This window comes from Panthera pardus, unplaced genomic scaffold (assembly GCF_024362965.1).
Source record: "Panthera pardus isolate Hobbes unplaced genomic scaffold, ASM2436296v1 HiC_scaffold_10, whole genome shotgun sequence".
Classification (NCBI taxonomy): Eukaryota; Metazoa; Chordata; class Mammalia; order Carnivora; family Felidae; genus Panthera; species Panthera pardus.
In genome coordinates, this window is record NW_026526655.1 from 63,635,190 (window position 1) to 63,661,851 (window position 26,662).

Here is a 26,662-nt window from a genome sequence, read left to right on the forward strand (position 1 = left end):
AAGAGGCAGAATGGATGGTGATCATTGTCATTAACATCATTGTATTCTTATCTCTGTTATTGTGGAGTTCTTTGCTGGCTTATCTTCTTCCTTGTATCTCTCTGGTAGGCATTCCTCAAGGTTCCACTTTAGTAGGCAATGGACAAATATCTCAGAGCTTAACTAAGTTATCTGTATCTGTCTTCTGGCTCTGAGACCAAGAAAAGGTTCTGTTTCTCTTTGTGCATCTGTCTCTTTTTTTTTTTTTTTTTTAATTTTTTTTTTTTAACGTTTATTTATTTTTGAGACAGAGAGAGACAGAGCATGAACAGGGGAGGGTCACAGAGGGAGGGAGACACAGAATCTGAAACAGGCTCCAGGCTCTGAGCTGTCGGCACAGAGCCCGACGCGGGGCTCGAACTCACGGACCGCGAGATCGTGACCTGAGCTGAAGTCGGACGCTTAACCGACCAACCCACCCATGCGCCCCTGTGCATCTGTCTCTTTATCTGAAATAATGGCAGTAAAAATGGTACCTAGTCACAGTCCTGTCTTTCCAATTTTTTGGTAGATGTTTCCAAATGAATGGGCTCAGAAGCTTAAATTCAAAATGTAAAAATTAGCTCATTTTTCCCCTCAAAAATTTATTTGCCTTCCTGTAATTCTTATTTCTGTAAATATATACATTCATTCTATAAGCATTTAGTGAGTGCTTACTAAGTAGCAAATATGCTGGCTAAGAATCCAGATAGAAAAAGCAAGATCCTTGCCCTCAAGATGCTTACAGTCAAGTGTGTGTGTGTGTTTGGGGGGCGGGAGGGGGGTGTGTGTGATAAGCACTCCGATGGAATTAAATGGTTGTACCTTTTCTAATCTAGGAAGAGCAGTACATTCCAAGTGACTAAGGCATTCTAGGAGGAGGAATCCATAAGTTAGTCTTGAATGGCATATGAGAGTTTGCTCAATGGCAAAGAGGGAAAAGACCTTGAGGCAGAGAGAGTCTGATGGGCTGGAGAGATGACATGGCACAGCCCATTTGAGGCCACTGACTTGGGACCTGGGTCGAGAGGCATGGGGAAGGATGAGGGCAGAGTGAAAGGTGTCAGGGGTCAGGCCACTAGGAGCCAGGGGTAGCAATGCTAAAGGGCTCACACCATGCCCTTCGTCTCATATGCCCTCCCTCCTCCCGCTTGACTCATCTGAATCCATTCATGGTTTTCTCCTTCAATCTTTCTCATCGGATTCTGAAGCAACTTCTCTCTCCTCTGAACTTTTCTGGGGATTATCACCCTAACAATATATTTGATATAATGATGAAAATAACGTGGAATAAGAGGAATTATCATTTTCAAAAATGTTTTACCTTTATGATAAAGTTTGATCTGCTTAACAGAACGAGTATCCTTTCTTTCTGAGCTACTGTGACCTATTAAAACAGCCACTGCTTGTGCTCTGCCTCTCTAACTAGATTGAAAAACCCTTGGGTTCGGCAGCTTTGCCTCTGGCTTCTCTCACAATGACTAACACAATGTCTCATAGAGAGTTGGTGCTCAATACACGTGTTGACTTAATTTTGATGTGCATTTCATTGAATTCATTAGCATTGTGGCTCTGTGTGTGTTTTTAGCTAGTATGGTATAAGCTGTTTTGTTATCTCCTCAAGAATGACTTATAAGTGGATAACTAAGAAACTGCAGCCCTGAAAATACAGTATGTCAGTATGGTTCTATAAACCATCTAGTGCCTTCAACAGACAGAGAAAACACCATTTTTAGAAACTCTAGAGAGCCTTTTGAGCTCATCTTTGGTGATATGGCTCCAAATGGCCTAGCATCTTACAAACTGTTGGCTGGCTGGCTTACTGGGTAGTTACTAGCATCCTGGGTCAGCAGAACTAACAGGAGCCAAGAGTTTAATCCTGATGAATCAAATTAACTGCTATGACTCAAAAAAAGGAGAGCTGGAGATTGCCCATTCATTTCCTATATCTTCCTCATCTATAGTACCCCATCCCTCACTCACCCCTGGGAGTATTTCCCTATGAGATTTTCAGCCCATTCTTAAAGCCCAGACCACTAAATAACTAGTTTCATAACCTACGTATCTTCTATCCTTCTAGTCTGCGATGCACTGAATTATTGAACTGCTTGAACTGATTCCTTTTAAACCTGTGCTCTTGGTTATACCTTGGCTCTTGCAAGCTCTCTGGGTTAGCTGGAGAAGGAGGTGTGTAAGGAAAATTACAGGAGGTAGATAAGAAAAAACGCCAGGCACAATTCAAATGCAGTAGGAATCTAAGCAGCCCGTCTTCAGAAACAAATGCAAACATTGGAAGAAGCATAATAGACAAGGAAAATAGGTATAAGTTTTGAAATCATTCAGGTCCACGTCAAATCTCAACTCTACTGCTTGCTAGCTGGGTGACAGGAAATAAGTTACTTAACTTTTTACAAGCCATAGTTTCTGCCTCTATGGGTTCCAGGTGACAGTGGTGTTCTGGCAAATGTTTATAACTGGCTTACCCAAATAAGTAAATACATAAATAAAACCCTGATTGCAAGCTACCAATGTAAAGTCACTAAATACAGAATTAGGAAGAAATGTACAGTGACATACCATTATACAGTGTATCATATATGAGCATGTATGGTAATAAAACATAGGAAAATAATTAGAGACATTTTTGAGTATTCCCTGTATTTTAAAATACAATTTAAAATCCTAAGTTTACATAATTCTTAATAACGTTAGTTTAATAACCACCTGGCAAAATTTCAGCGTATTTAACAATCAGTTCATACAACTTTATTCAGGTCAGTGGTACGGCGCTTTTGGGTATGAGTTCAATGTTAATGAATTAACAACATATATTAAAATGTCTTTAAACAGAAGTGTGGGTAAAACAAGGTCGTATATTGATCCGTTGATAAACATGTTTTGACTAGAGGGTTGCAGGACTCTAACTCTGTATTTCTCATAGAAGCAATGGTTCATAAAGACCTTATAGGCCATCCCTACTGTGAATAACAAGAATCCAATGTATCTACCTTTTAGGGGATGGCTTGATCAGATAGTTCTGCACATAAGCCGGATGCTTGGCACACTGTAGGGAGGTCCTAAGCGGTTTCTACTCTTCTTCACCTCACCTTCCTGTGCCAGGCAGTGCTATGCTAAAGCAGGCAGACTCACTCAGAAATTACAAAACCTGCAAACAGCAAGTTGCCGTTGGATGCACGCCTCCTCCGGAGAGGTGTGTTGGAAATTGTGATCGTCCATCAATTTACCGCCCATGAGCCGCCTTCGAACCGCACAAAGAAAGGTGCTAACAGTAACAACTAAACACTATTCAGTGAGGAAGTGTGCCCTCTCCCTAAGGGTCTCCACTGGCTGATGATTGCCAATCTGTTGTATTTTGTCAAGCTGCTTTCCTTGAAGAAACCTGGAGGCTTTTCTCAGGTCTCAGTATCTTTACAGCAGAAGCTTCTCCCTCTCGTTCTGTCTCCAGGCTTAGTTTATTGCCTATGGTTTGAATCCTCAGTAGCGCTTAGTCCTTTATTTCTTTCAGCTGCTGGGTGCTCATGACCCATGTGCCCATGTGCCCACCACACCCCTGCAAGACACCACTGACCCATTCGAAACTGGAGCGTTTTTTTCCGCCATGGTTAGGTTGGGCATGATTTCTCTCTCATTAGAGATGACAACAGATCAGATCGTGCTGCTCCCTGCTTAGATTCCTGAAAGTCTTCCCATTACTCTTACCCTAAAACTTGCTCTCCTCACCCTGGGATGCAGGCCCTATATGGCCTGCCCCTCCCTAACGTTCGAATATTATCACCCTCACTCTCCCTTTTGTTTCTTTTGCTTCAACACATTGGCCTTCTTGCTGGTCCTTGAATTTATAAGCCTGTTCCTAACTTGGAGGCTTTGTGTTTCCAGCCCCCACTGTAACCACCCGAGATCCTGCCCCTGGCAGCGCCTGTCAGTCAGGTCTCAGCCCAAGTCACGTGTCCATGAGGTGTCTGAGACCATCCAGTCTGAAGAGTCCCGGCCGTTGCCATGCAATCACTTTGTTTCCTTGTGACATGTGCTCTTTGTCACTGTGTGAAATTACCTTGTATTATGGGCTGACTTGTGTCTCCCAAAATTCATGTTGGAGTCCTCACCCCTGTATCACAGGACGTGACTGTATTTGGAGATAGGGCCTTTATTTATTTATTTATTTTATTTTATTTTATTTTATTTTATTTTATTTTATTTTATTTTATTTTTTTAGCACTTAACCTTGTTTATTCTTTGAGAGCCTCTGCTTAACATAGACTACATCCTCTCCAAGGGTCCACAATTTCCTTGAATCCTAAAAGATAAAATTACATTTCTAATCTGTGAAACCACAAGAACTATTTTCAGGCTTCTAAATGTGTTACTGTCAGTTATGGAAGAATGGTTAAATATATTTTGACCCAAATGTAGTGTTAAATTTTGACTTCTGTTAACCTGATATATGAGTTAATAGTCCTTATATAGTAACTTTAGGTAATCTAGGCTAGTTAAATGTGAATCCTAAATATCTCTGTATTATTATTTTTTTAATTAAATTTTTTAATGTTTATTTATTCTTGAGATTGAGAGAGAGAGAGAATGCAAGCAGAGGACGGGCAGAGAGAGAGGGAGTCACAGAATCTGAAGCAGGCTCCAGGCTCTGAGCTGTCAGCACAGAGCCTGATGTGGGGCTTGAACTCACAAACTGTGAGATCATGACCTGAGCCTGAGTCAGATGCTTAACTGACTGAGCCACCCAGGTGCCCTTCTCTGTATTATTCTTAAATATTGTTTAAATTTTAACAGATGTGGTTTCAGGAAGTTAGAAATATTCCAACCTATCAAAACCACCAAAACAATTAACAGGATAATTTTTTCTGATTCTAGTTTTTCCGAATTATGTATATTTCCAGTGTCTAGCTCTTCTAAAGATGATGATTGTGTTTTGCTTAGTCACTATACAAATTTGAGGGGTTGGATATAAAACAGTAAGAAGAAATTTACATTCACATGCAGTTCAGACAGAGGATCTAGAATGACATCTTTGGATACTAGTAAACTAAACTGAACTTGATTTGAAAACTGGTAAATGAAGGGGCAAAATCAAGCAGTTATTCTGCCTTTCTTTTTTTCCTTTTTCTTTTTCTTTTTCTCTTTCTTTCTTTCTTTCTCTTTTTCTTTTTTCACATTAAAAAAATTTTTATAATATTGGGTAAGAACATATGTAAAAGTGACTCTGAGTTCAAGTCATAATTATTGATGAAATGCAACTCAAATATGAGACACTCATCTGTTTTTTTTAAGTGGGATGCTTTTATTATCTTTTAATTAAAAATTTTTTTAAATGTTTTTTCATTTTTGAGAGAGAGACAGAGCACAAGCTGGGAAGGGGCAGAAAGAGAGGGAGACACAGAATCCGAAGCAGGCTCCAGGCTCCAGCTGTCAGCACAGAGACTGACGCAGGGCTCAAACTCACAGACGGCGAGATCATGACCTGAGCCGAAGTCGGACACTTCAACTGAGACACCCAGGTGCCCTTATTTTATTTTTTTAAATTTAAATCAAAGTTAGTTAATATATAGTGTAATAATAATTTCAGGAATAAAATTTAGTGATTTATCGTGTACATATATGGAGACAGGGCTTTTAAAGAGGTGATTAAGGTACCATTTCCATTTATGCATTCCGCATGCACATCTCTAAAAGCCCCAGAAATAGATTGCATATATGAATCAATATTTATTGCAGAAGATGGGGGATGTTAACTTTCTCCTGATTATAATACCCTTGAAACTTTGTTTTGTCCCTTTTGTTGGAAAAATGAGACTAATAAACAAATTTCATCAATGGTGAAAGAGACAATTAAGGTAAAATGAAGTCCTCAGTGTGGGCCCTAATCCAATATAACTGCCATCCTTAAGAAAAGAGATTAGGACATAGATTTAGAGAGGAATGACTGTGTGAAGACACAATGAGAAGGCAAGCCAGGAGGACAGGTCTCAGGTCTGCTGACACCTTGATCTTGGACTTCCAGCCTCCAGGACTGGGGAAAGTAAATTTCTTTTGTCCACGTAACCTAGTCTGATTTGGGGTTATGGTAGAACTAGCAAACTAATAGTCCTTATTTCTTTGTTTTGTGTGTTCTTTCTTTTACTGAAGATTGTCTGCTCCATGAAAGTAGGAACCATATCTATCTTCTCTACCCCTCTATCTTCAGTGCGCATGATAATTCTTGGCACCTGGTTGGGTCTCTATTTTTTTTAATGTTTATTTTATTTATTTATTTATTTATTTATTTATTTATTTTATAACTTATTTAAAAAATGTTTTAGAAGTTTACTTATTTTGAGAGAGAGTGAGCACGAGTAGAGTAGGGGCAGAGAGAGACGGGAGAGAGAGAGAGAATCCCAAGCAGGCTCTGTGCTATCAGTGGAGAGCCCAATGTGGGGCTCAAACTCACAAACCATGAGATCATGACGTGTGCTGAAATCAAGAGTCAGATGCTTGAACGACTGAGCTACCCAGGTACCCTGAGCTCTCTATATTTTTAAATGATTGAGTGATACAGTCATGAACCGGAGCCTTTGTTGTTCAAGTTATTTTTGGCTATACAAATATTTTCATCATTCATTAAGTTAAAAAAAAAAATAAATCAACCTCTTGCCTAAAGAATTGCTTCAAAACTTAGTCTTGAGTACCAGAGCTTAGAGCTTCTCCCCCCATGTTTTCACAGTTCTGTTCCATTTGTTCTCCAGTAATTCAACACCTTTTCTGCTCTTCTGTTCCTTCTTCTTTTTTTAATGTTTATTTATTTGAGAGAGAGAATGCACATTGGGGGGGTGGGAAGTGGGGGGGAAGGACATAAAGAGAGAGAGAGAGAGAGAGAGAGAGAGAGAGAGAGAGAATTCCAAGCAGGCTCTGTGGAACTCAATCTCACAAACTATGAGATCATGACCTGAGACAAAATCTCTAGTCAGACGCCAACCGACTGAGCCACTCAGGCAGCCCTCTTCTCTGTTTGTTTCGAGACACTTCTCCAGCCTCAGTCCTTCGTCTTCTTCCCCTGAGGTGCTTTGTCCCCCGTCTGGGATGCCGGTACTACAGGTGGCTTCCCTACCCTGAGCCCTGCCACAAAGCCCCTCAGCTTCTGTGCTGAGCAGCAGTGAGAAAAGCTGGTGCATGCACACACACACACACACGCACACGCACACGGCAATGCCGAGTTCATAGAGTTGGAGGCCAAGTGCACTGTCATGCTCATCTTGCTTTCACGCTCAGCAGCAGTGTTAACTGCTGAGAGCTCCTATCTTACTAGTACTGTCTTAAGTAGATTCATTTGTTTCTCCAACAAACATTTCTTGTGCCCTATTACACACCGGGCTCTAGGTGACGCTCTAGGAATACCAGCCTTCTGCTGGCTCCTCTGTTTCCTCCCCACCACATCTCTGCTCTACAAGGTGAGGGACTGACCTCTACCACCTACATCTCCTGGAGCTCCTGCTGGCGGCTTTCTGGCTGAGTTCAGCCAATGGGTGGTATGAGAAAGCAGGAAGAGAGAGATGTCAGTGTCTTTGCTCCCCAGCTGGGTTTACAGCCCACGGGCCGGGCAGCTTGTCCTCCATGACGCGCCCTGTCACTGGCGTCTGGTTACAGCCCTGGGAGGTAACAGCTCCCCTGGCTTGCTGGCCTCTGGGTGCTTCTGAGCTCATCCATTCCTCAGTGTCCTTTTATTGAAGTTTCTCCAACGGAATCATCTGAGAGTGACTTTCTGTTTCCCGCCTAGAGTCTGATACAGGCTTTATGTAATTTTTTACCTTTAATGTTTAGGAATGATAGAGCTTTTTAAAAAAGTTTTTTAAAGTTTATTTATTTTGAGAGCACAAGCTTGAGCTGGGGAGGGGTAGAGAGAGGGGAAGGGAAAGAATCCCAAGCAGGCTCCTCATCGTCAGAGGGAGCCTCCTGTGGGGCTCGAACTCACAAACTGGAAGATGGTGACCTGAGCCAAGATGCTTAACTGACTGGTGCCCCCGGAACAACAGGACTTTTGCTTCCTCATCTACAGCAGCTTTGGAGATAATCAAGGTTGTGGCACTCAGGCTCCGGTCTCCGTGGTCAATGGTTCTGAGGGATCACCCCACACACTGGTAGATTCCGTTGTACCACCCCCTTGCTTGGTTGTCATGTCCTCCGTCACTGTTGTTCGCACTGCCACCGCTGCTTCTGGTGAAGCCAGTGCAGGCTCAGTGGAAACAGAATTAGGGGGCAGAAATAACATGTGCCCGGGGTGGAAGTGGCTGGCCCAGCAGCAAGGGTTCTAGAGAGGCTGAGCTGCATTGTGGCTATGTGGGAGGGATGCTTATAGTTAGATCCTGCTCTACTTAGAGAACTGGAAGAGTCCACGGCTTCCAGAGTGGTATATCTGCTTATAGCCTATCTTTCTGTGCCTCAGATTGTTGTTGGAGGTGGTTTTAATATTTGTAAGATTTTTGATAGGGTGTCTGCTTTATTTTTCATAATACTGGTGGTGGTGGTAGTGGGGGTGTATCTGGTTGAATGTCAGTGCTATTTTTATGGCTCTTGAGATATTAGATGACATAAGCTTATAGCAGAAGAGCAGCTGGGGAGACAGTTACATAGGGGAAGACTGAGAAAGAGGGAGAGAAGCCCTAACAAAGTAGGGCGTGGACCCCGAGAAGGTATCAGTCAAGCTCCCATGAGGTGTTCACACACGGGCAGGGACAGTTTTGCGTGTGTTGTACTTTGGACTGTTATGTTCTAAGTGCTTCTTTTTATAATTTGGAAAAATCAGTGCAGTCTGATATATTTGAACTGTTACCTCTATGAATACCATTTAATATTTTTTTCCAGAATGAAGCCCTACATAAAATCTAACATTGAAGTTTTTAGATCTTAATATTTTTTTTTTTTTTCTGAAACAGAGGGAGAGGGTGCAAATGAGTGAGGGGCAGAGAGAGAGAATCTCAGGAGGGGCAGAGGGGGAGAGAGACTGAGAGAGAGAGGGAGAGAGAGAGAGAAGCGAGGCTCACCCGAACCAGGACTTGTGTTCATCTGAAGTGGAGCTTGTTTTCACCTGAAATGGGGCTTGTGCTCACCCGATGTGGGACTCAAATTCACAAACTATGAGATCGTGACCTGAGCCAAAGTCAGATGCTTAACGACTGAGCCGCCCCAGCACCTCTATATCTTAATTTTCAACATACAAATCTTTCAGTTATGTTAAATTGATATTTGTTAAGTGGAGCACAAGGTGTCAGATGGTGAACCGAAGTTCAACAACAGACCACAAGAGAAATTGAAACAGAGAGGTTTATTATTCACAGGTCATGGCGGGGGGGGAGGTGCACAGCGTGCCTCGAGAGGCCACACAGGTTGGTGAAGGCAGGGTGAAGACAGAGGCAAGACCTGGGGCACACACCTTTACTAGAGTCCGTGAGTAGAGTGCTTTGGACTTCTGAGGCTAAGGCTGGATGGGTGAATTCAAAAAAGCGGGGTTTTGGTAAATCCCATGGTGGTCTTAGCTAAGAGGCACAGAAGACATCCAGGTACTGGCAGGCAGAGGAGACTATGATCACAAGAGCTGCTGGGGAAGTCATATCAGGGACCTATATTTGCTGGTGACTCGGGGCTGCTTTCCAGGACAGGCACCAGCACTGTGTCAGTTAACAGTCCCTGCAGGCCACCTGGCAAACAAAATGGACGCTCGGGCAGCAATACTATGGAGTAGCTTAGCCAAATTCTTGACAAAATAACATATATCTAACAAATAATACCGCCTTTTCAGTAATCATTATGATTCCTGGGATTATGTAACTGGAATTATGAATCCCATTATGAAACTGGGATTTAAGGAAAGTTTGCAGGAAACTGGCAGGATGGTGTGTGCCCTGAAATAAATCTTGTCCAGGAAGATGTGACATATTACCAACGCAGGCTGGGTAGCGCTTACAGAAAATGGCATTCACACTTTACTCTTAATACTTATCTTTATTATGAAAGTGTTTCCAAAGTAAAATGATCCTCATAATAATGATTGCTTCCAGAGATCAGGAATGAATAATTATATTTTCATATAAAAATCAGCGAAACACAACAATACATAAAATAATTCTAATTGGCTAACAGTACATCATTCCATTTCTGACAGAGATGCCCAAGCACTGAATTGTCTTAAGAAAACAAGTAAGGTATTATCACCTACCCTATTTCTCACTGCAAATTAAAAACAATCAAATCCCAAAACTAACCCTCTCCCCCTTGTTTGACAAGAAATGGCTATGGAGGTAACTGATTCTGTGGGCAAACCGAGAGCTGATGAGAATCACAGGTTTAGAGGCTTTATGAAACTTTTGGAAATCACACTTGGAGGGTGTATTCCATCTTTAAATTAATGAATCTCTAAGTTAAAGTCCCAGAATTGCCACATAACTGTTCCTATTACAGAGCTAATTTATCTTTGGCAAGTAATCTTTAAAAGCCTCTAATTTTTTAAGGGCAGTTTTACAATGACAGTTTAAAAAATTACTGTAGGTCCAAAAGAAAAAAAAAGTTACCTCTATAAAATCTAATTTTTCACTTAGCACGGAGACCATACCAACAGCTGCTGTCTTGATTTCCAGGCCATGTGACACATAGCAAAAGAGGAAACCAAGCTTTCATGGACCTGTGTTAAGAAAAACAGGCTCACGTGGGCACAACAGTTTTTAATAAAAATGGAATCAGGTAGAGAAAGAAGTGTGGTTATCAACTGACCCAAAGGCTACTGGAAAATGGATAGCCGATAAGTGACAATATTTTGGCTTCCTTTTATCAAGAGTTCCAGGAGTCTGAAAGGAATGTGGGTGGATGAGATGAGCAAGACAGATCTTGGGCTAACAGTTCCCTCCCATCAGTTCCTGGCCATCTTGAGAATGTTTAGTCTTGTGGAGACACCATAAGATATGCCATCTGGTTGCCAAGACTTTTATTTCTTTGATCTGATGGGGTCTTAGCTTGTGGCCATTTGGTAAGGCATTCCTTTCAAAGGCTTCAGGTTGAACTTAAGTTGGAAATACCTGGAAAAGACTAAGGTTCTCCTTTGGGTGTCTGCAGACCTTACAAACTGTCACTTAGGATGTTTTATCTTCTCTAATAAAAGCAGCATCAGGTCTGCTCCCTCTGAATAGGTATTAGAGAAGTTACAACAGCATAGAGTGGACAAATGGACAGGCCTAGGGCTTGTCTACTAAGCGCCCCCTAGAGGAGGGGAGGCCATACACACAAAGGCAAACCACAGGGTCCTTTGCTGGCCTGTTGCTATAAAGAACTACCTGGTGGCCATAGAGAACCAGTACTAACTACTACCTGCTGCATTCGGCATGACTTCAAGAACTGTTTATAATTACTGAGGGTATTCCTTTCGGGAACAGCATGCTAGGCAGCAAGTGCAATGAATGGAGCTAACTGCCTTTCCTCTTTCCATACAAGTTACTTAACACCTGAAAGTGCCCTGTCATCACTTTCTCATCAGGCTGACTTTGATGTCATTTGTTTTTTTCTTGCTTGAATGTTATAAACATTTCAGGGATACGGATATTTATCTACAAAGCAGGAATCAGCCAAAGACAAAGAAAAAAGAAGTATGCTAATTAGTATCTTAAGACTTCAAATATCACATGAAATGTAAACATTTAACCTTTTGTTTCTAAAGGATTTCTTGAAGCCTCTCTGGACACAACGACATCATCACAGACACAAATAAACAGAATCTTTTAACACCTCTGGAATTATTCTGTACACTTCAAATTAAGGAAAAATACTCAAATATTCAGGCAACTTTGGCATTAACATTTCTAAGAAAGGGGAAAAAAGAACTATAGATGCAAAATCATGAAGAGAATGGGAACAATCATTGGTGTCCATAAAGTTCTCTCTGAAGAGCTTTTTTGCAAAGACTCAGGTGAACTGAACGGAAATCTCATTTTTTACTTCAGCCCAAATAGCAATGAGGTTGAAATAAATAGAGTGGGAGATCCAGACCCTTTCTGCCCAAGGTGAAAGCATTCAGTTTGCTCAAATCCAACCTCTATCAAATACTCAGAATGGAAAGTTGGCAACAGAACTGAACATTTTGAGGTTCACCTACCAGTTTGGCTAAACATAGTCGGACTTCATCTCACGGAAGAGTTATTTCTGTGACCCAACTGCTTGCTTTCTTTGGGGATCCTACCTTTCTTCCTAGTTCATTTTTGTCAGATACCTGTTTCATTACTGGATGGTACCTCAAGACACCATCTGTCTAGCAGCCTGGCAGGGACTGGATGTTAATAAAACCGTGGGGTGAAGCAGCAACCATACGCATTTTTCACCAACATTCAGCTTAATAATCCATAACACTGACACTTACTCCTCTATTCTCAACATCCGTACCACTGAATTTGGAAATGCGAACTATATTTGGCTTATACTCTGACCTTAGGCCCTCTGTGATCCTAGCTCTGAGGCAAGAGGCCAAAGGGATCCTACCACTTTCAGCTGGGTGAGGAGTATGAACAGGAAGTTGAGAGGGAGGTGGGAAGTTTTTATTGTACACGATGGATAGTTTTTATGAAAAAAAATATGGGTAAGGATGAGTCTGTGATATTTTGGTTTTATCATGTTTTTGGAGAAATATACATGTACATACATGGATCACACATTTTCATATCATTTATTGACTCAAGGCCAAATTCTACTCAATTTTCTACTTTTTTTCCCCACTAAGAGATCTAGAAAAGCTATAGCATTAGAGAATAAAATATTACTTTTTCTAGACTCCTTCCCACATACCCCTTGGTACCCTGGGAAGGTTTGAATATGACCAGGAGGAAGGAGATCTCAGCACAGGCTAAGTTAATTAATGGGAAACAACACTCTCAGTAACCTACAGTGGAATTTACAAAATACACTTCCAAAGCTATGGCCTGGCACAAGTAGAAGATAAGATATCTCACATATTTTTCTCTCTCAGTCTTATCATGCTACCATGGGGGAGGAGTAGACAGAAATGTATTATTTTTAATCTTAACAGGCCTACAAACACCAACTTTGATTAGTCAAAAAGAACTCTTTGCCCTAAAAGGCAAAATCAAATAAAAATCTATAGATATATAGGGGACTGTGTTAAGTTAATGTCACTGGTCACTGAGGCTCTGAGTATTCTCAGTCCTCCTTCTAAGTGACTTTTGGGAGAAACAAAAGTTTGCTTAGATTTGCCTTTGCTAAAGACTAACTCAATTTACTTCATTTCATGCAACTCTTCTAAACCATTAATTTACAAGCCAATCTTTTCAAATTATTCTTCTGTGGTGGGGTGTCAGATGATCCAAATTTGAACACGCTGTGGTTCTCTGGTTTATTTCCCCCATTGAGAGGACTTGCTCCAGACACTAAAGCAAGGTACAACTCACTCTTCTTTTCCATATTTTAGTTGGTAAAAAAGGAAACTTTCACCTCAAAAATTTTCAGCTATATAACATGCTTGCTGTTCCATTTGATATATCTGCATTTTATCAATGCAGACGTTGAGATGTTGAGATGTTCAGATGTCAGATGTTCAGATGACTAACAAGTACTATTGATGTTTTATGATTGGTCTCAAACCATCCACAACTTACACTCCTAGACATATTCTTGTTTTGTTGAATAAAATAATAAAGCTTTACAAGAAGAATTAGTTGCACTGTTTTATCAACAGACATATGTCTAAGGCTCTTTAATTATTACTGTGGACCTTATCAGAAACATACTATTTCGTATATAAGAGGGGAAAGATTTAATATTATAGTGTGAGGTTTTACTTTGGGAGTATTAACTATTAACTCACAGGTTGTGAACTGTGGGCACAAAGATTCATCTCAATTTTTTTCAAAAATTAGAATCGAATGTGTATGGCTGGAAGCAGGATGTGCACTCCCTACTATTTCTGCTGTTGTCTTTACTATCCTTTGACTCACATTTATATTATTGCACTGTGGTTCTGGACTCTTGTTTTGTTCATGAAGTAAGTGTTTGTAATACCTTTTTATTCCCTCTTACTTAGAAGTGGAAGAAAACAGATAAAGTCTTTGGTTTATGTGTATGGTTTTCTTACTTATACATAAATAACACTGCCATGTAGGAGACTAGAGCAACTTACTTTTCAACAATCTTTCTCACTGCTGATACTGCTGTAGTCCAGTACAATTTTTATTATTTTTTTCTGGAAATAGCTCTATTTGAATAAAAATTCTTGGAAACTGAACAAATCTTCAAGGAAGCTAACCAAAGGGCCTCAAGTGCAACACTGCTCAGTTTCTAATAACAGGAGAGTCACTGCAGGTCATATTTAAGGAGAAAAGACAAAGAGTAAAATCTTCCTTCTCCCACTGGTTTTACGTTACTCAGAAAAACAGAAACATCAAAATCAAATACTAGATAGGACACTTCCTCGAATGCTGGTTGCAATAAAGTGCTTTGCACCAGAGGTGACCTTTGCCAACTGTTCGAAGTCTCCTTTGTTGTCCCAAAATATGCTTAGCTTCTTTTTTTCATGACATGACAGAAGACTGTGGTAATTATAGGGGTAGTGCTGAAATCTGGTTGAAATCAGCTGTTCTCTTTCTGCTATTCTCAGATCAAGGGACAAATTCCCAATAGTAAGAATGACTTCATTGTTTGTAACTATGACCTTAAGCAAATGTCTTCCTTCAGAGCCAAAGCACTGACATCATAATAGAGAATTAAAAAAAAAGTCTCTGTAACCTACAAGGTTTATCTCCAATTAGCTATCATACTCACTAAAGAAATCTTGGCTGTGTGCACAAGACATTATGTCTATTTCAAACCATACTTTTAAATTTGAACTGCTAATTGACCACAAAGAGTGACAATTAAAAAGCCTAGCTCATCCTGATTGAACTTTACACTGGGAAAATGGTCACTGAGACTATATAGGCAGTTTCAAAACAGGCACTGTAATACAAAGAAAGCAAACCTATTTGGAGTGGTACAAGAATCTTGCACTGGGTTTTGCTTGTTCTAAGTGACAAATTAAGCTGATGCTCCTAGCGAACTGAGTCATAGCAATAGAAAGGGGTAGAAGCAGATGGAGCATCTCCCTCACTGTCATGAACCCAGAGAGTAAAAGGAGTGAGGAAACCCTCTTTTGTCCACAGATTTACAAACAAATACGAAATATAAATAATATTCTAAGACAGTACAAATGCAAATACTGTTCCCTTGTGTCAATTACATACAGCATGCCTACATATAGAGAATGGTAATTCTTCTTCATTCACAGACAGGACATATGGCAGTGCACTATTCAAAATGCTTTGAGATAATCCTAATTTTTGTTTCTGGTGCTGAGATATAATGAAAGGAACTACATTTGCAACTTATTAAATGCTTCCAGGAACAAATAGTTCACTTTGTTCGGGACTTGTAGTTTTGAGTAATTAATCATCCACGGAGCAAGACCCAGTCAGGAGATACCCATTGGTACCACTGGTCCCATTGGTGGTGGTTGCAGTGTGGGGGTTCTTTCCTGGAGGTTCTGAATCTTCCTCATCTGAGCTAGACTCAATATCACTTCGATCATCCTTGGACACCTGTGGAATACAAGAAGGTGAATGCAACCAGCTCCTAAGGAATCATTAAAGTATGGCATGCTCAGAAGTACATGTAATTGTACATGAAGAGAAACATCCAAATGTTAAAAGTCAAAAAGGATAGGAATATTGCCTATTATATTCCATTATAGTAAGTTCTCCTTCACTGGAGATATATAATTTGGGTGACAAAGTCAATTATCAAGGAATGTAGGTAGATTTGGCATCATAGGGGGCTGGGCTAGACATACTGACTTTAAGGTACCTTTGGACAATGAGAATGTACCAGACCGTGAAACCCACTCTTACTGGCAAAGTACCACACTATGCTATTGGAATGGCATTATAGGAATTTGGTACAAATGGATCAATTTACTCTCTGATGATCACATTCTCCATGAAAATCCCATAAAGGATTAGCCACACTAATTGTGATATTCACTAGCTTAGATCATTTAAAAAGTCATTCTTATTTGGCTTTGTAATGCATTATTTTATGATTTAATTTGTTTTCCTATTCTATCTGCTAAAATTAAGTAGAAATTATGTGTTATGTACTATGTAACAACTAATGGCAATAGGAGGCATTTTGGGAACCTGCTGGGTGAGGTCTAGTTTAAAATATTTCCCAAAGATTGGGGTGCCTGGGTGGCTCAGTCGGTTAAGTGTCCGACTTTGGCTCAGGTCATGATCTCACAACTTGTGGGTTTGAGCCCTGTGTCGGGCTCTGTGCTGACAGCTCAGAGCCTGGAGCCTGTTTCAGATTCTGTGTCTCCCTCTCTATCTCTGCCCCTCCCCTGCTCATGCTCTGTCTCTGTCTCAAAAATAAATAAACATTTTTTTTAAGTTTATTCATTTATTGGGGCGCCTGGGTGGCTCAGTCAGTTGAGCGTCTGCTTTCAGCTCAGTCATGATCTCGCGGTTTGTGGGTTCGAGCCCCACGTCGTGCTGACAGCTCAGAGCCTGGAGCCTGCCTCGGATTGTGTCTCCCTCTCTCTCTTCCCCTCTCCCACTCATACTCTGTCTCTCACAAATAAATAAACATTAAAAAAATTAATAAAATAAAACAAAGTAAAATACAATATTTTCCAAAGAAAATCTATTGATCATTATTCCAAGGTTCTTCAGTCCTCCACCCAGTCTCATTATGTAATGAGGATCACAAACTTAGGCACCAGCATATAAATCTATGCATTACCATAAAGGACAAAATAAAGTCACAGTCTAACAAAAAAAAAAAGTCATTTAGGGAGGGTTTAAGAAAATCCTCAACTGCTTTTAAAATTAACATGTTTGAACCTCTTACTCTGTCTAAATTATGGTAAACATTTTTACCCAACAGGCCTTAAGCCATCTGAGTAACTGAGCACTGTTCATTTATTTCCTAAGTGGGGTAGCAATAGGGACCTGGGGCCTGGCTTCATTGGGTTTCCCAAATCTAGTTGCCCGTGATTGTCTAAGAAGTGCATTGGCAGAGTTTCCTGGGAGGTATATCAGAATGAACTGGGGGCTTTTTCACATCACATCCTCTCTCTGCCACCACTGCCCCCAACTTGAGAAGCCACCATTGCTGCAGGACAACGTCATCTCTGTCAGGTGGGTGTGGACAGGACAGAGTGTGAACATGTATGCATGGCCCTGCTCCTTTCTAACCAGAAACAACTAAAATAAATACGGTAAAAATGGACTTCACTCCAATGCTCCTTGAGATGAGACTGAACTCAAAAGGACCACCATCAAGAAGATTTAGATACAGAAAAACCAAAAGGACTGAATTATTTAGGATACTTTAACTTAAAAAAAAAACATGGGTCACAAAGATAGCATGATAGTAAAGCACCACTACATTTAGAAATCCATTAGTCATAAATTAAGCTGCTAAAGAGGAAAGAAAACTCCAGATTCAAAGTGATTAATTTACATTTGCATGCTTAGTAAGATTATTTTTAATTGCATTTGGAAAAAAAAGTCTATATTTATGTTACCTTCAAGGAAATTAATAATTTAACATGTCTCAAGATAACCCACAGAAAAATACTGTCCATTACCCATGGCCATGAAGAATTCTTACTGTTCTGGATGAAGAGCAATGGCAGTTAAGATATTCTGAAGCCTGAGATCTGCCATAAAATTAATAATCATCTCTATGTAAGCCTGAGGAATAATTTGGAGAGAAGACAAGACGTCTGGTGGAAACAGCAATGCAATAAGGAGACAAGTAATGGAATCTACTGTGCCCTTGCATCTCCAATTACTGTTATACTGATAATATTGTGCACGTTGATGTAATTTTATCCAAATGAGGAAAGGAGTGTGTTTTAACAGAAATACGTGCTCATTTTAAGGATGAAGAGGTCACAGAGAAAAAAAATGAACCTTTTGCTTCTCAACAGTTATTTGGTCCAAATATGTTGGATATATAAAAGCTGATGCTGAGAACTGCCTTCATAGTACATAACTAGATGCCTTGAGCTCCACAGAAGAGGCCAGGACCAAGTGGTCAGGGCAGAGCAGGCAAACAGCTGATGCTCAGACCTCCTTTCTGGACCACGTTGATCTTCGCCCCAACTTAGTTCTGTTTTTCCTACTTCACTTTGGTCTATTTCTCTTTTTTTTTTAGCAAACATGTTAAACACCAGTGAAAAAATTCCTCTCCTCCTGCTGGATCGTGCAAAATTTAGCAGGATGCAAGTTCACGCAAAGGGCACTCACTGAGCTGTTCCTGGTATCCTTTGCACCTGGTGGGAGCCACATCTCAGTTAAAGCCTCTGGCCAGTGCCAACAGATTAGCCAGAACAATATGCATGGGAACAAAAGCATCTGTGTGCCCCTCCAACAGGCAAGAGTGGCACCCAAAACAAGGACAGAGAGAGAGGTCTGAGGAACTTACATGTAAAGGGTTCCACTTCCCAGCCTTCCAGGGTGGCAGAAGGAAGAGAACAAACAATGAAAGTAAGAAAATGTCACAGAGAACATTCTGGAAAAGCCACTGCTCTCAAGAAACTTTATTTGAATCAGCCTCATGAGTCTATATTTAAACAAAGATATTTAGCTGAGTTTTATTGGAAAAATCACAAATGGGCATGCCGCATCAAGCAACCCTTTTCATAGAAGGAAAGAAATTATTAAATTTCTGTTTGGTAGAAGTTTAATCAGAGAAGGACCATGGGAGACAGAGGCAGTGAAAGAACACGACAAATAACATTATCATCATTAAATCTAGAATTATAAATACAGATCAGTGGGAATCGTCATCAAAGCGATACCACAAGTTAAAAAAAATTAACTGGACAGAAGAAAATGAAAATTTGGTTTGTGTTTCTAGGAGGTTATGCTAAATCATGAAGAAAAAATACAAGTTTTGATGAATTTTGAAATAATAGTATTTCTGCTGATGAAGAAGAACCAAAAATATAATTTTCTGGGACATATTAGAAATAGCAAGTTTTATCTTACCTTGCCTTTTGAAATAGCTTTGCAAGCCATTTTTATGATCAAGTAAGACCAGAAGCAGTTCAAGCCTTGTACTAGCAACAGCAGTAGATTAAACACCCACCAGGAAGGGTAAGGTCCAACGATCTCCCAGCTTTCAAATAACGTGGTATTTAACACCCTAAGGAAAAAGAGAAAGTAATCACTGAACACAGCTTTCCACTTTGCTTTCAAAGGCCCTTCAGTTAGTGCGCACCAATACAAAGCCAACTATATCCACTAACTAGTCCCACCCTGCAAGGATGGTCTGAAACGTGACCAGGTACTTGGAAGAGTCCTTACTGGAACTATTTCCCTGGTTTCTTAACACTCATTTTAATTCCAGCTGGACCAGTGAACTTCTTCTCCCCTTTCACTTCTGTTGTCATTTCCTCCATTAATTTCCATGACGTTTTGGGTTGTCATTCTCTCTCTTACTACTTGTTAAAAGGCCTGTTTTGTCTCCAAAGTTGCCTTTGGTCTTTAAGTGTGAGGAATACTATTTGATAACATTACATTGCAGGAACAAAGGTTAATTCCAGAAACACTAGTTAGGAAGTTTAAACTGTATGCCTAGCACAGTGGTGGTTAGAATATACTTACAGCCAGGCAAAAAGTATTTGAAGTAATTTGTTCTCTCTGTAATCTATCATCAAGACCAGGATGGAGCAGCCACCTGGGGTAGGTACATGAGGGCTGGTTTCAGTGCTTCACTCTTGTCCCTGCTGCGTCCTCTCCTATGACTTTAGAAGTTGATTCATACCTTCTGGACTCATATTATTGCCATAAAGAAACATGGTGCCCACAGAACTTCACAATCACTCTAACTTCCTTGCTTGCCTCCTAAGCTTACTGCAGGGCTTTGTCTGGAGATCTAAGGATGTTGACCAAACTCATCTAAGTGTATTTCCACCATCTGCCACTGCAGTGCTTTCTGGGACCCGAGGAGAAGCTAGGTGGACAATACTTATTGGCTAAGGGGTAGGGATGGAAAACTCATAAGACATAGGCTACTCCCACAAGAACAGAAGACAGATATATAGAAAATTTTAATTTTAATATAAGAGTATGATGAGTGCTTTGAGGGAGGTTAGGAAAACTACTTTGTTCATAAAAGGAAAGAAACTTAATTTGCACTTGGATAAGAAGAAAAAAAGGGGAATGGATAATAGACACAAACAGATTTCCCATCCCTAATTTCAGCAACCCTCATTTATAGGCCAGAAGGAGATGCACAAAGTATGTTTCTGATCCTGTCACACTAGTGGTCTCTCGAGAACAATGTACAAAAATCAATAGTATGGAACTGAATTTTATAATTCATTATAAGTGTATTACTCTACAACATAGAATTCATTTTGGTGGAAAGGGACTAATATTAGAAAATCTGTTAATATAATGTATTACACATCCATGGGCCAAACTGGGACAAACCCAGTTATTTCAATAGCACTGAAAGACATTTGGTAATGTTCAATTCCCCACTGCTGGTGTTTAAAAACTAGAGCTCAAAGGATTTCCTTAATATGATTTTAACCAGCTCAAGTCAGCTGTCATCATATTTAATTTAACATTTTTATTTATTTTTGAGACAGAGAGAGACAGAGCATGAACGGGGGAGGGGAAGAGAGAGAGGGAGACACAGAATCAGAAGCAGGCTCCAGGCTCTAGCCATCAGCCCAGAGCCCGACGCGGGGCTCGAACTCACAGACTGCGAGATCGTGACCTGAGCTGAAGTCGGACGCTTAACCGACTGAGCCACCCAGGCGCCCCGTGTCATCATATTTAATAACACCAGAGTTACTGCCTTTCTAATCAGAGACAAACCACAATGAGCCAGCATCACCATTATTATTTAACACAATTCTGAAAGTTCTGGCCATTGAGTATGGTGGTAGAATGTCTAAGACCTCATTTGAAGTACATAAACATCAAATCTCTGTAACTATTTTAGAAATAGCAAGCAATAAAAATTTCTAATGATAGGAAACAGTTAAGAAATTAGTTTTCATTTTTATTCCAGAAATTATGAACTCACTCAAGTACTGAACATGTTTTAAGAGTTTCTTATGATAGAGAAAAATATGTAGTATCACCTCAACTTCATAAAATAAATATTGTTGACCTTTGAACAGCACAGGTTAGGGGCACCAACCCCTCATGCAGTCAAAACTGTGTGTGAAACTTTTGACTTCCCCCAACTTAACTACTAATAGCCTATTGTAGACTGTAAACCTTCCCGATAACATAAACAGTCAACACATATTTTGTTTGTTATATGTATTATATACTGTATTCTTACAATAAAGTAAGCTAGAGAAAAGTATTAAGAAAATCACAAGGAAAAGAAAATTCATTTACAGTACTATATTTATTGAAAAAAATCTATGTGTAAGTGGACCCATGTAGTTCAAACCTGTGTTAAGGGTCACATAGACACAGAGAAAAGCCAGAAAACTATAATTCCTTGAAAGGAATTAAAGTCATTATAGACTTTCTTTGGTGAATTAAGGAATTTTGTATTTTCTTCCTTACATTCTTTTTTCCAAATCTATTAAAAATAATTAGAAAAAATACACGTTATTTTTAAAAAGGAGCACATTAGGATAAGCCTACATTTCAGTCTTGTTCATTATCCCAAGAGGCAGCCATACCAGCTTGCCAGCCCAGGGACAAGAGATCGAAGTAAGGTTCAACCCCGTGGCAGTAAGGCAAGACCCACGCACCTTACACTTTTCTCTCTCCAGCACCTTGCAGAACACCTAGAAGTAACATGCTTTCTGGACATGTTGGTTGATTGTATGTGTGTTTAGTAATCAAATAAATAGGCCCGCACAAGGCAGCTCTGGAAAAATAACAATTTTATTTCAGAACCAGCTCTGCTTTGTGACATATTATATGTTCTGACATTCAGAGGGAATCTAGTTTCATTTGAACAGAAAGAGGTCCTGTAGAAATAGCAACAATGATTGCATTATGCTATTCATTATAAATTAGCCTTTGCTGGATCATAGGTTGAGAGCCTTTTTCACCATTATGATTTGCTGGGCTTAATTTGAACAAGGTGTCATGCAGTCACTGGTGACATGGCATTCACATTAATTTCTGAAATGCTGCATCAGAATTCATAGGCTTTGCCATGACAATCAGTGGCAGCTCTGAGATACTGCTCAAAAGTAATGGGATTTCTTTGAAAATTGACTTGGATGCCTGCAGAGACACTTGGGAAAATACACTCAGTGCACCCAGGGGATATATCTCTCAGTGAGAAGCTTGGTAAGAAAAACAATATATTAGGAATTTAAACTGGGGAGAGAGATATCATTACAGCACATGGACTCTGAAAAACAGCAAACCCAGGAAATGGGCATTGGTTTAGATACAGAATGTTTGATGAGGAAACTGTTCCTTTTTTGGGCAAACTGTTGAAATGGTGATTACAGGATTTTATCCTTTCTTGGAGGTTAGGGTTAGGAGTATATACTTTAATGATACTATTGCAAATTTATGGTGATAAGCTCTGAACACGGGTTATCTCTAAGCACTCATAGAGAGAGGCTTCTGGGATGCTGGAAACGTTCCAGATCTTGATCCATATGGTGATTATGTGGATTATACATATGTAAGCTTCACAAATATGAAAACGTATCAAGCTATATACTGAACAGTTGGGCACTATACTGGGAATCATACCTCAGTAAAAGAAAATGGAGAAAGTACTTTGTGGACCAAATGCCATCAACCTCTGGCTTGCATAATTACTATCATACCAGTGTGCCCCCCCCCCCCCCCCCCCCCAATAATCTGGTTTCACCATATGGCTTCTAAGAAAATAGATTCTTTTTTCTTTCCTAAGCAATGGGCTACAGTGTCAAACCTACTGTTGCTGCTCTCTACTGCTGTAGAGAGTTTGGAGCCATTAAGGGACCAGAAAGGATCATTTTCCTTTTCATTAATGTTAGGCTCACTTAACCACTAGATGGCACATCACGCACATACAAAGCATGCTCAAATAGGTCTATTCTACCAGAACTGTCTGCCAAGGTGTGGCTCCCAGCACAAGAATCACTGGATCTTCAGGTTACACTCTTCTTTCTAAGAATCTTGCTAAACAATGGGATGAGGAGGCTTCAGTCTGTAGTTATTTCTTCCTGCATGATTCTTGATTCCTTGCAGGGCAAAGCTGAGCTCCAGGCAATTTTTGGTGACATGCAGATGCACCATCTTCTACCCCAACAGACAGATTAGCCTTGATGAGTTATTTTAATGGATGTTTAATGAATCATAAGAATTTAATTTGACCATGACTTAAAATTACTTGTGCTCACACTTACCTTTTAGAGTCTTCATCTAAAATAATTATCACAGAAAGATTATACAGACTATCCTAGGTCATGGATACGGACGGACATTCATGCACAAGTGGAAAGTTTACAATCTTTTTTTAAAAGCAAAAACACAGTAGTAACATTTTAACATGATATTTAAGGACTTATTCATATTCTAAGCATCAATGTGATTTCTGCTTTCCCTTCAGGCCTCAGAATTCTGGAAGTCTCATAATGTAACACAGCACAAGTGTAGACGATCTTCACTGTCGTCTCATTTGGAAAAAGTATAACCAGTGCTTCATTCCTTCATTCTTATGACTGCCAACTCAAAGTTTAAGTTCATTATCTTTAATACATAAAGTTAGATGAACAGTCTCACTTTTGGCTCTAATCTTGCTTTTAAAATGTTACAGTAGTTTAGAGGTAGGACCATATATAATGGTGACTGAGATTTAAAGATGAGAGGCCCAGGTTCTCTTGTTGTGTGAATGAGTTACAAGTGGATGTTCATGATGAGCCCAAGCCCCTGACCACAGCAAGCAACCACAGACTATGCCTCACTCCTTCTCTCCACCCCTACCAAAAAGCTCCACCTGAGCCTTGGGTTGGGGATTTCTGGAATGACCTATATAAAAACCACAACAATAATCGGACCCATGTCTAATATCCAAAGAGAGCCAAGATTGCTTCTCTAGGAGAATCAGGGTCAAGGTCTCACTTTGAGTAGAGCTGCATAATACAAATGAGAGTAGATTAAAAAGTAAAATTTGCTTTATAGTCAAAATCAAGGTGTTCTTTACTTCAGAGCTTTTGAATGGTCTTGGCTTTGCTTTCCTAGGCAGATTTCAGTATATTTCATGATGTGTGGATCTCTGGCATATATTTTCATTTGAAAGTACACAAAACATAAACGCAAAGTAGATTTGACCTAAAGACAGTCAATAATCTATTGGCATGTTTTGCTCATGTTAAAGTAGATGCTGACACAAAAGCACTTAAAACTTACTCTGAACAGAAACACTGGGTACTTAATACCTGAAAAAGAAGAGTCTGATAATTAATTCACTGTGATATGCAATGTTCTTTGTCCTGGTTCTCCTAAGGTAATAAAAGCTTAAGGCCTAAACAATTGGTCAAGTGTTGCATAGGCAAGGCTGCAAAAGGCTTAAAACCACGTGCGTAATTTTCTTTTAACATATAATCTCCCCAGCACCTCAGATTTTTCCAAAATGCTATTGTTGGTCAGCAAGTTGTTTTGGAGGAAAGCTCTGGGTAGCTTCTAGCATGGGTACCAAATTATTTTGAATAATAGATTCATGAAGTTTGTAGCAGACAGAGAAGTAATCTAACAGGAAGCTAAACTTGAACATGGATGGACCATCTCTGATTTAGCAGTGGACATACCTGTTCTGCCATATTCCCATCTGAATAAGACTGTGGAATCAATTCATTTATTTTTATTTTTTGGTCCTAGCTTGACCAGACTTAGGAACTGGTCACTTATACTCTTGTAAGTGGTGACTTCCTGGCTGGGGCAGATGTTTTTCTCAAAATTAGTCACTGCCCTCTTGGTGCTCCATTGCTGTCTGTCTGCCTGAATTCCCAACCCCTCCACTCGTCCACTTGTCTATGTTACTGATCTGCCAACCCGAGTCCCTCTAGCCAAGGCCATGTCCTTGATACATTCTGATTCCAACATGCTTGTTTTCAACCCTCTGCCTAGACCTGTGTTGCCCACATGCCCCTTAAGACAGACTTTTGACTGGTTCTCTATAGCTAATTTTTATTGAGTAATTGCTGTGTGTTGAGTACTGTGCCAAACATGTTACACACATTGTTTCAGTTAGTCCTCTCTACATCCCTGTGAGATCCCTGTATAGTAGTAATACTTATACTAGCCAGTATTTATTGAGCATTAACTATATGCTAGGAACTGGGCTCTGGCTTTACATAACTCATTTAATCCTTTTTTTTTTTTTTTTAAGTATCTGTTTTACAGATGAAGAAACTAAAACACAAGGAATGTAAATAAATTTTCCAAGGTCAGATCTAGTAGGTGGGGTCAGCTGGGATTTGAACCCACCTGTGTCTACTGGTCTGGGTCTTTAGGTCCCACTATTCCTACAGCCTTTATTCAGCTCCTCCAGACCTTTCCTTAGTCCTTCACCCTTGGCCCCAGCACAAGGCCAACAACTGCCATGTTACAACAGAGAAAGTACACAAACACACCTGTGCTTTAACATTTGTGCTTCCTATGGCCTGTCATTCCCAGCCCTTTTTCCCTGGGATTTTTATCCCTTGGGTTCAATATCTGCTTCCAGGCCCCTCTTGCTTAAATGACCCATTTGGGCTTATTTAACTGGTTTTCCCACTGTGGCCCACCCCATTCAAACCCTAAATCCTGACACAGAATGATCTCCATTACTGGACATCATATAATGCCTTTCACCAATACCTTGTCATGTATATGAAATATTTCAGACATAAAAGCAAAGATCTTGTTCTAAAAATGGGAGAAAGTGGGAGAGAGAGCCTTGTGCCTCCTGGGCAGAACATCTAAGAAAGTCTGAGATTCCAGGCAATCATTCTCCACTTTCCTAAAAGAGTGTAAAACCATCACCCCATCATCATAGACTTAGGGTGGAAGACCAGATTCTGAAACCTCCCCTTTCCTGCTCTTTCCCTGAAGGGCTGCTTCATGCTCATGTCCATTGTAGGGACCATGCCTAGCAAGACCAGTGACAGGTAGTGCTCTTGGGCCAAGGTGGAACAGGAAAATCTCACAGCTTGCCATGGGTTTCTTTGCCCTTTTCTCCCTTTTCCCTTCCCTTGGGGATGTGAGCCGTATTTTTTGTAGCAGTGAGAGAAAACAAAGGCCAAACACATACCAAAGTGGAACTCTGGTTGTGAGATTCTTTCTCCTATCGTCAAAGTTTCTGAGTCTAATCAATTAACTCAGAGTAGAAAAGACTGCCCATTCCTAGAGTCTACCGAACTCATTCCTGAGGGGACCCACTGGGCTCTGGTAAGAAATGCAGAGGGAAGGTCTAGTGGCCTTGTAGGAATATGTCATTTACAGTGTGGCTATTTACAACAGGAACATAGGCTGGTATAGTTATTTGCTTCTTGGGAGTGAATATCTTCCATTTGGCTCCCCATTCCAGGCAGTGGCTGGCAGCTGAGGCTGTATGTATTTCATCATTAGCTATTTAAATA

The 26,662-nt window shown here is 40.1% G+C and overlaps 1 protein-coding gene across 2 annotated transcripts in view; it reads right to left on the minus strand.

Moving 5' to 3' along the window:
- Positions 1–10,003: 10,003 nt before the first annotated feature.
- CERS6 (ceramide synthase 6) overlaps positions 10,004–26,662 on the minus strand; it is a 325,203-nt gene continuing 308,544 nt past the window's right edge. Inside the window, exons 9-11 of one of the 2 annotated variants that reach the window (XM_019458536.2) lie at positions 19,101–19,257; positions 18,535–18,558; positions 10,004–15,644 (exon numbers count right to left, since the gene is read on the minus strand). In XM_019458536.2, coding sequence (XP_019314081.1) covers positions 15,492–15,644; positions 18,535–18,558; positions 19,101–19,257 — 334 coding nt within the window. In that variant the 3' untranslated portion in view covers positions 10,004–15,491. The remainder of the gene's footprint in view (positions 15,645–18,534; positions 18,559–19,100; positions 19,258–26,662) is intronic. The other variant, XM_019458546.2, reaches the window with a different exon arrangement.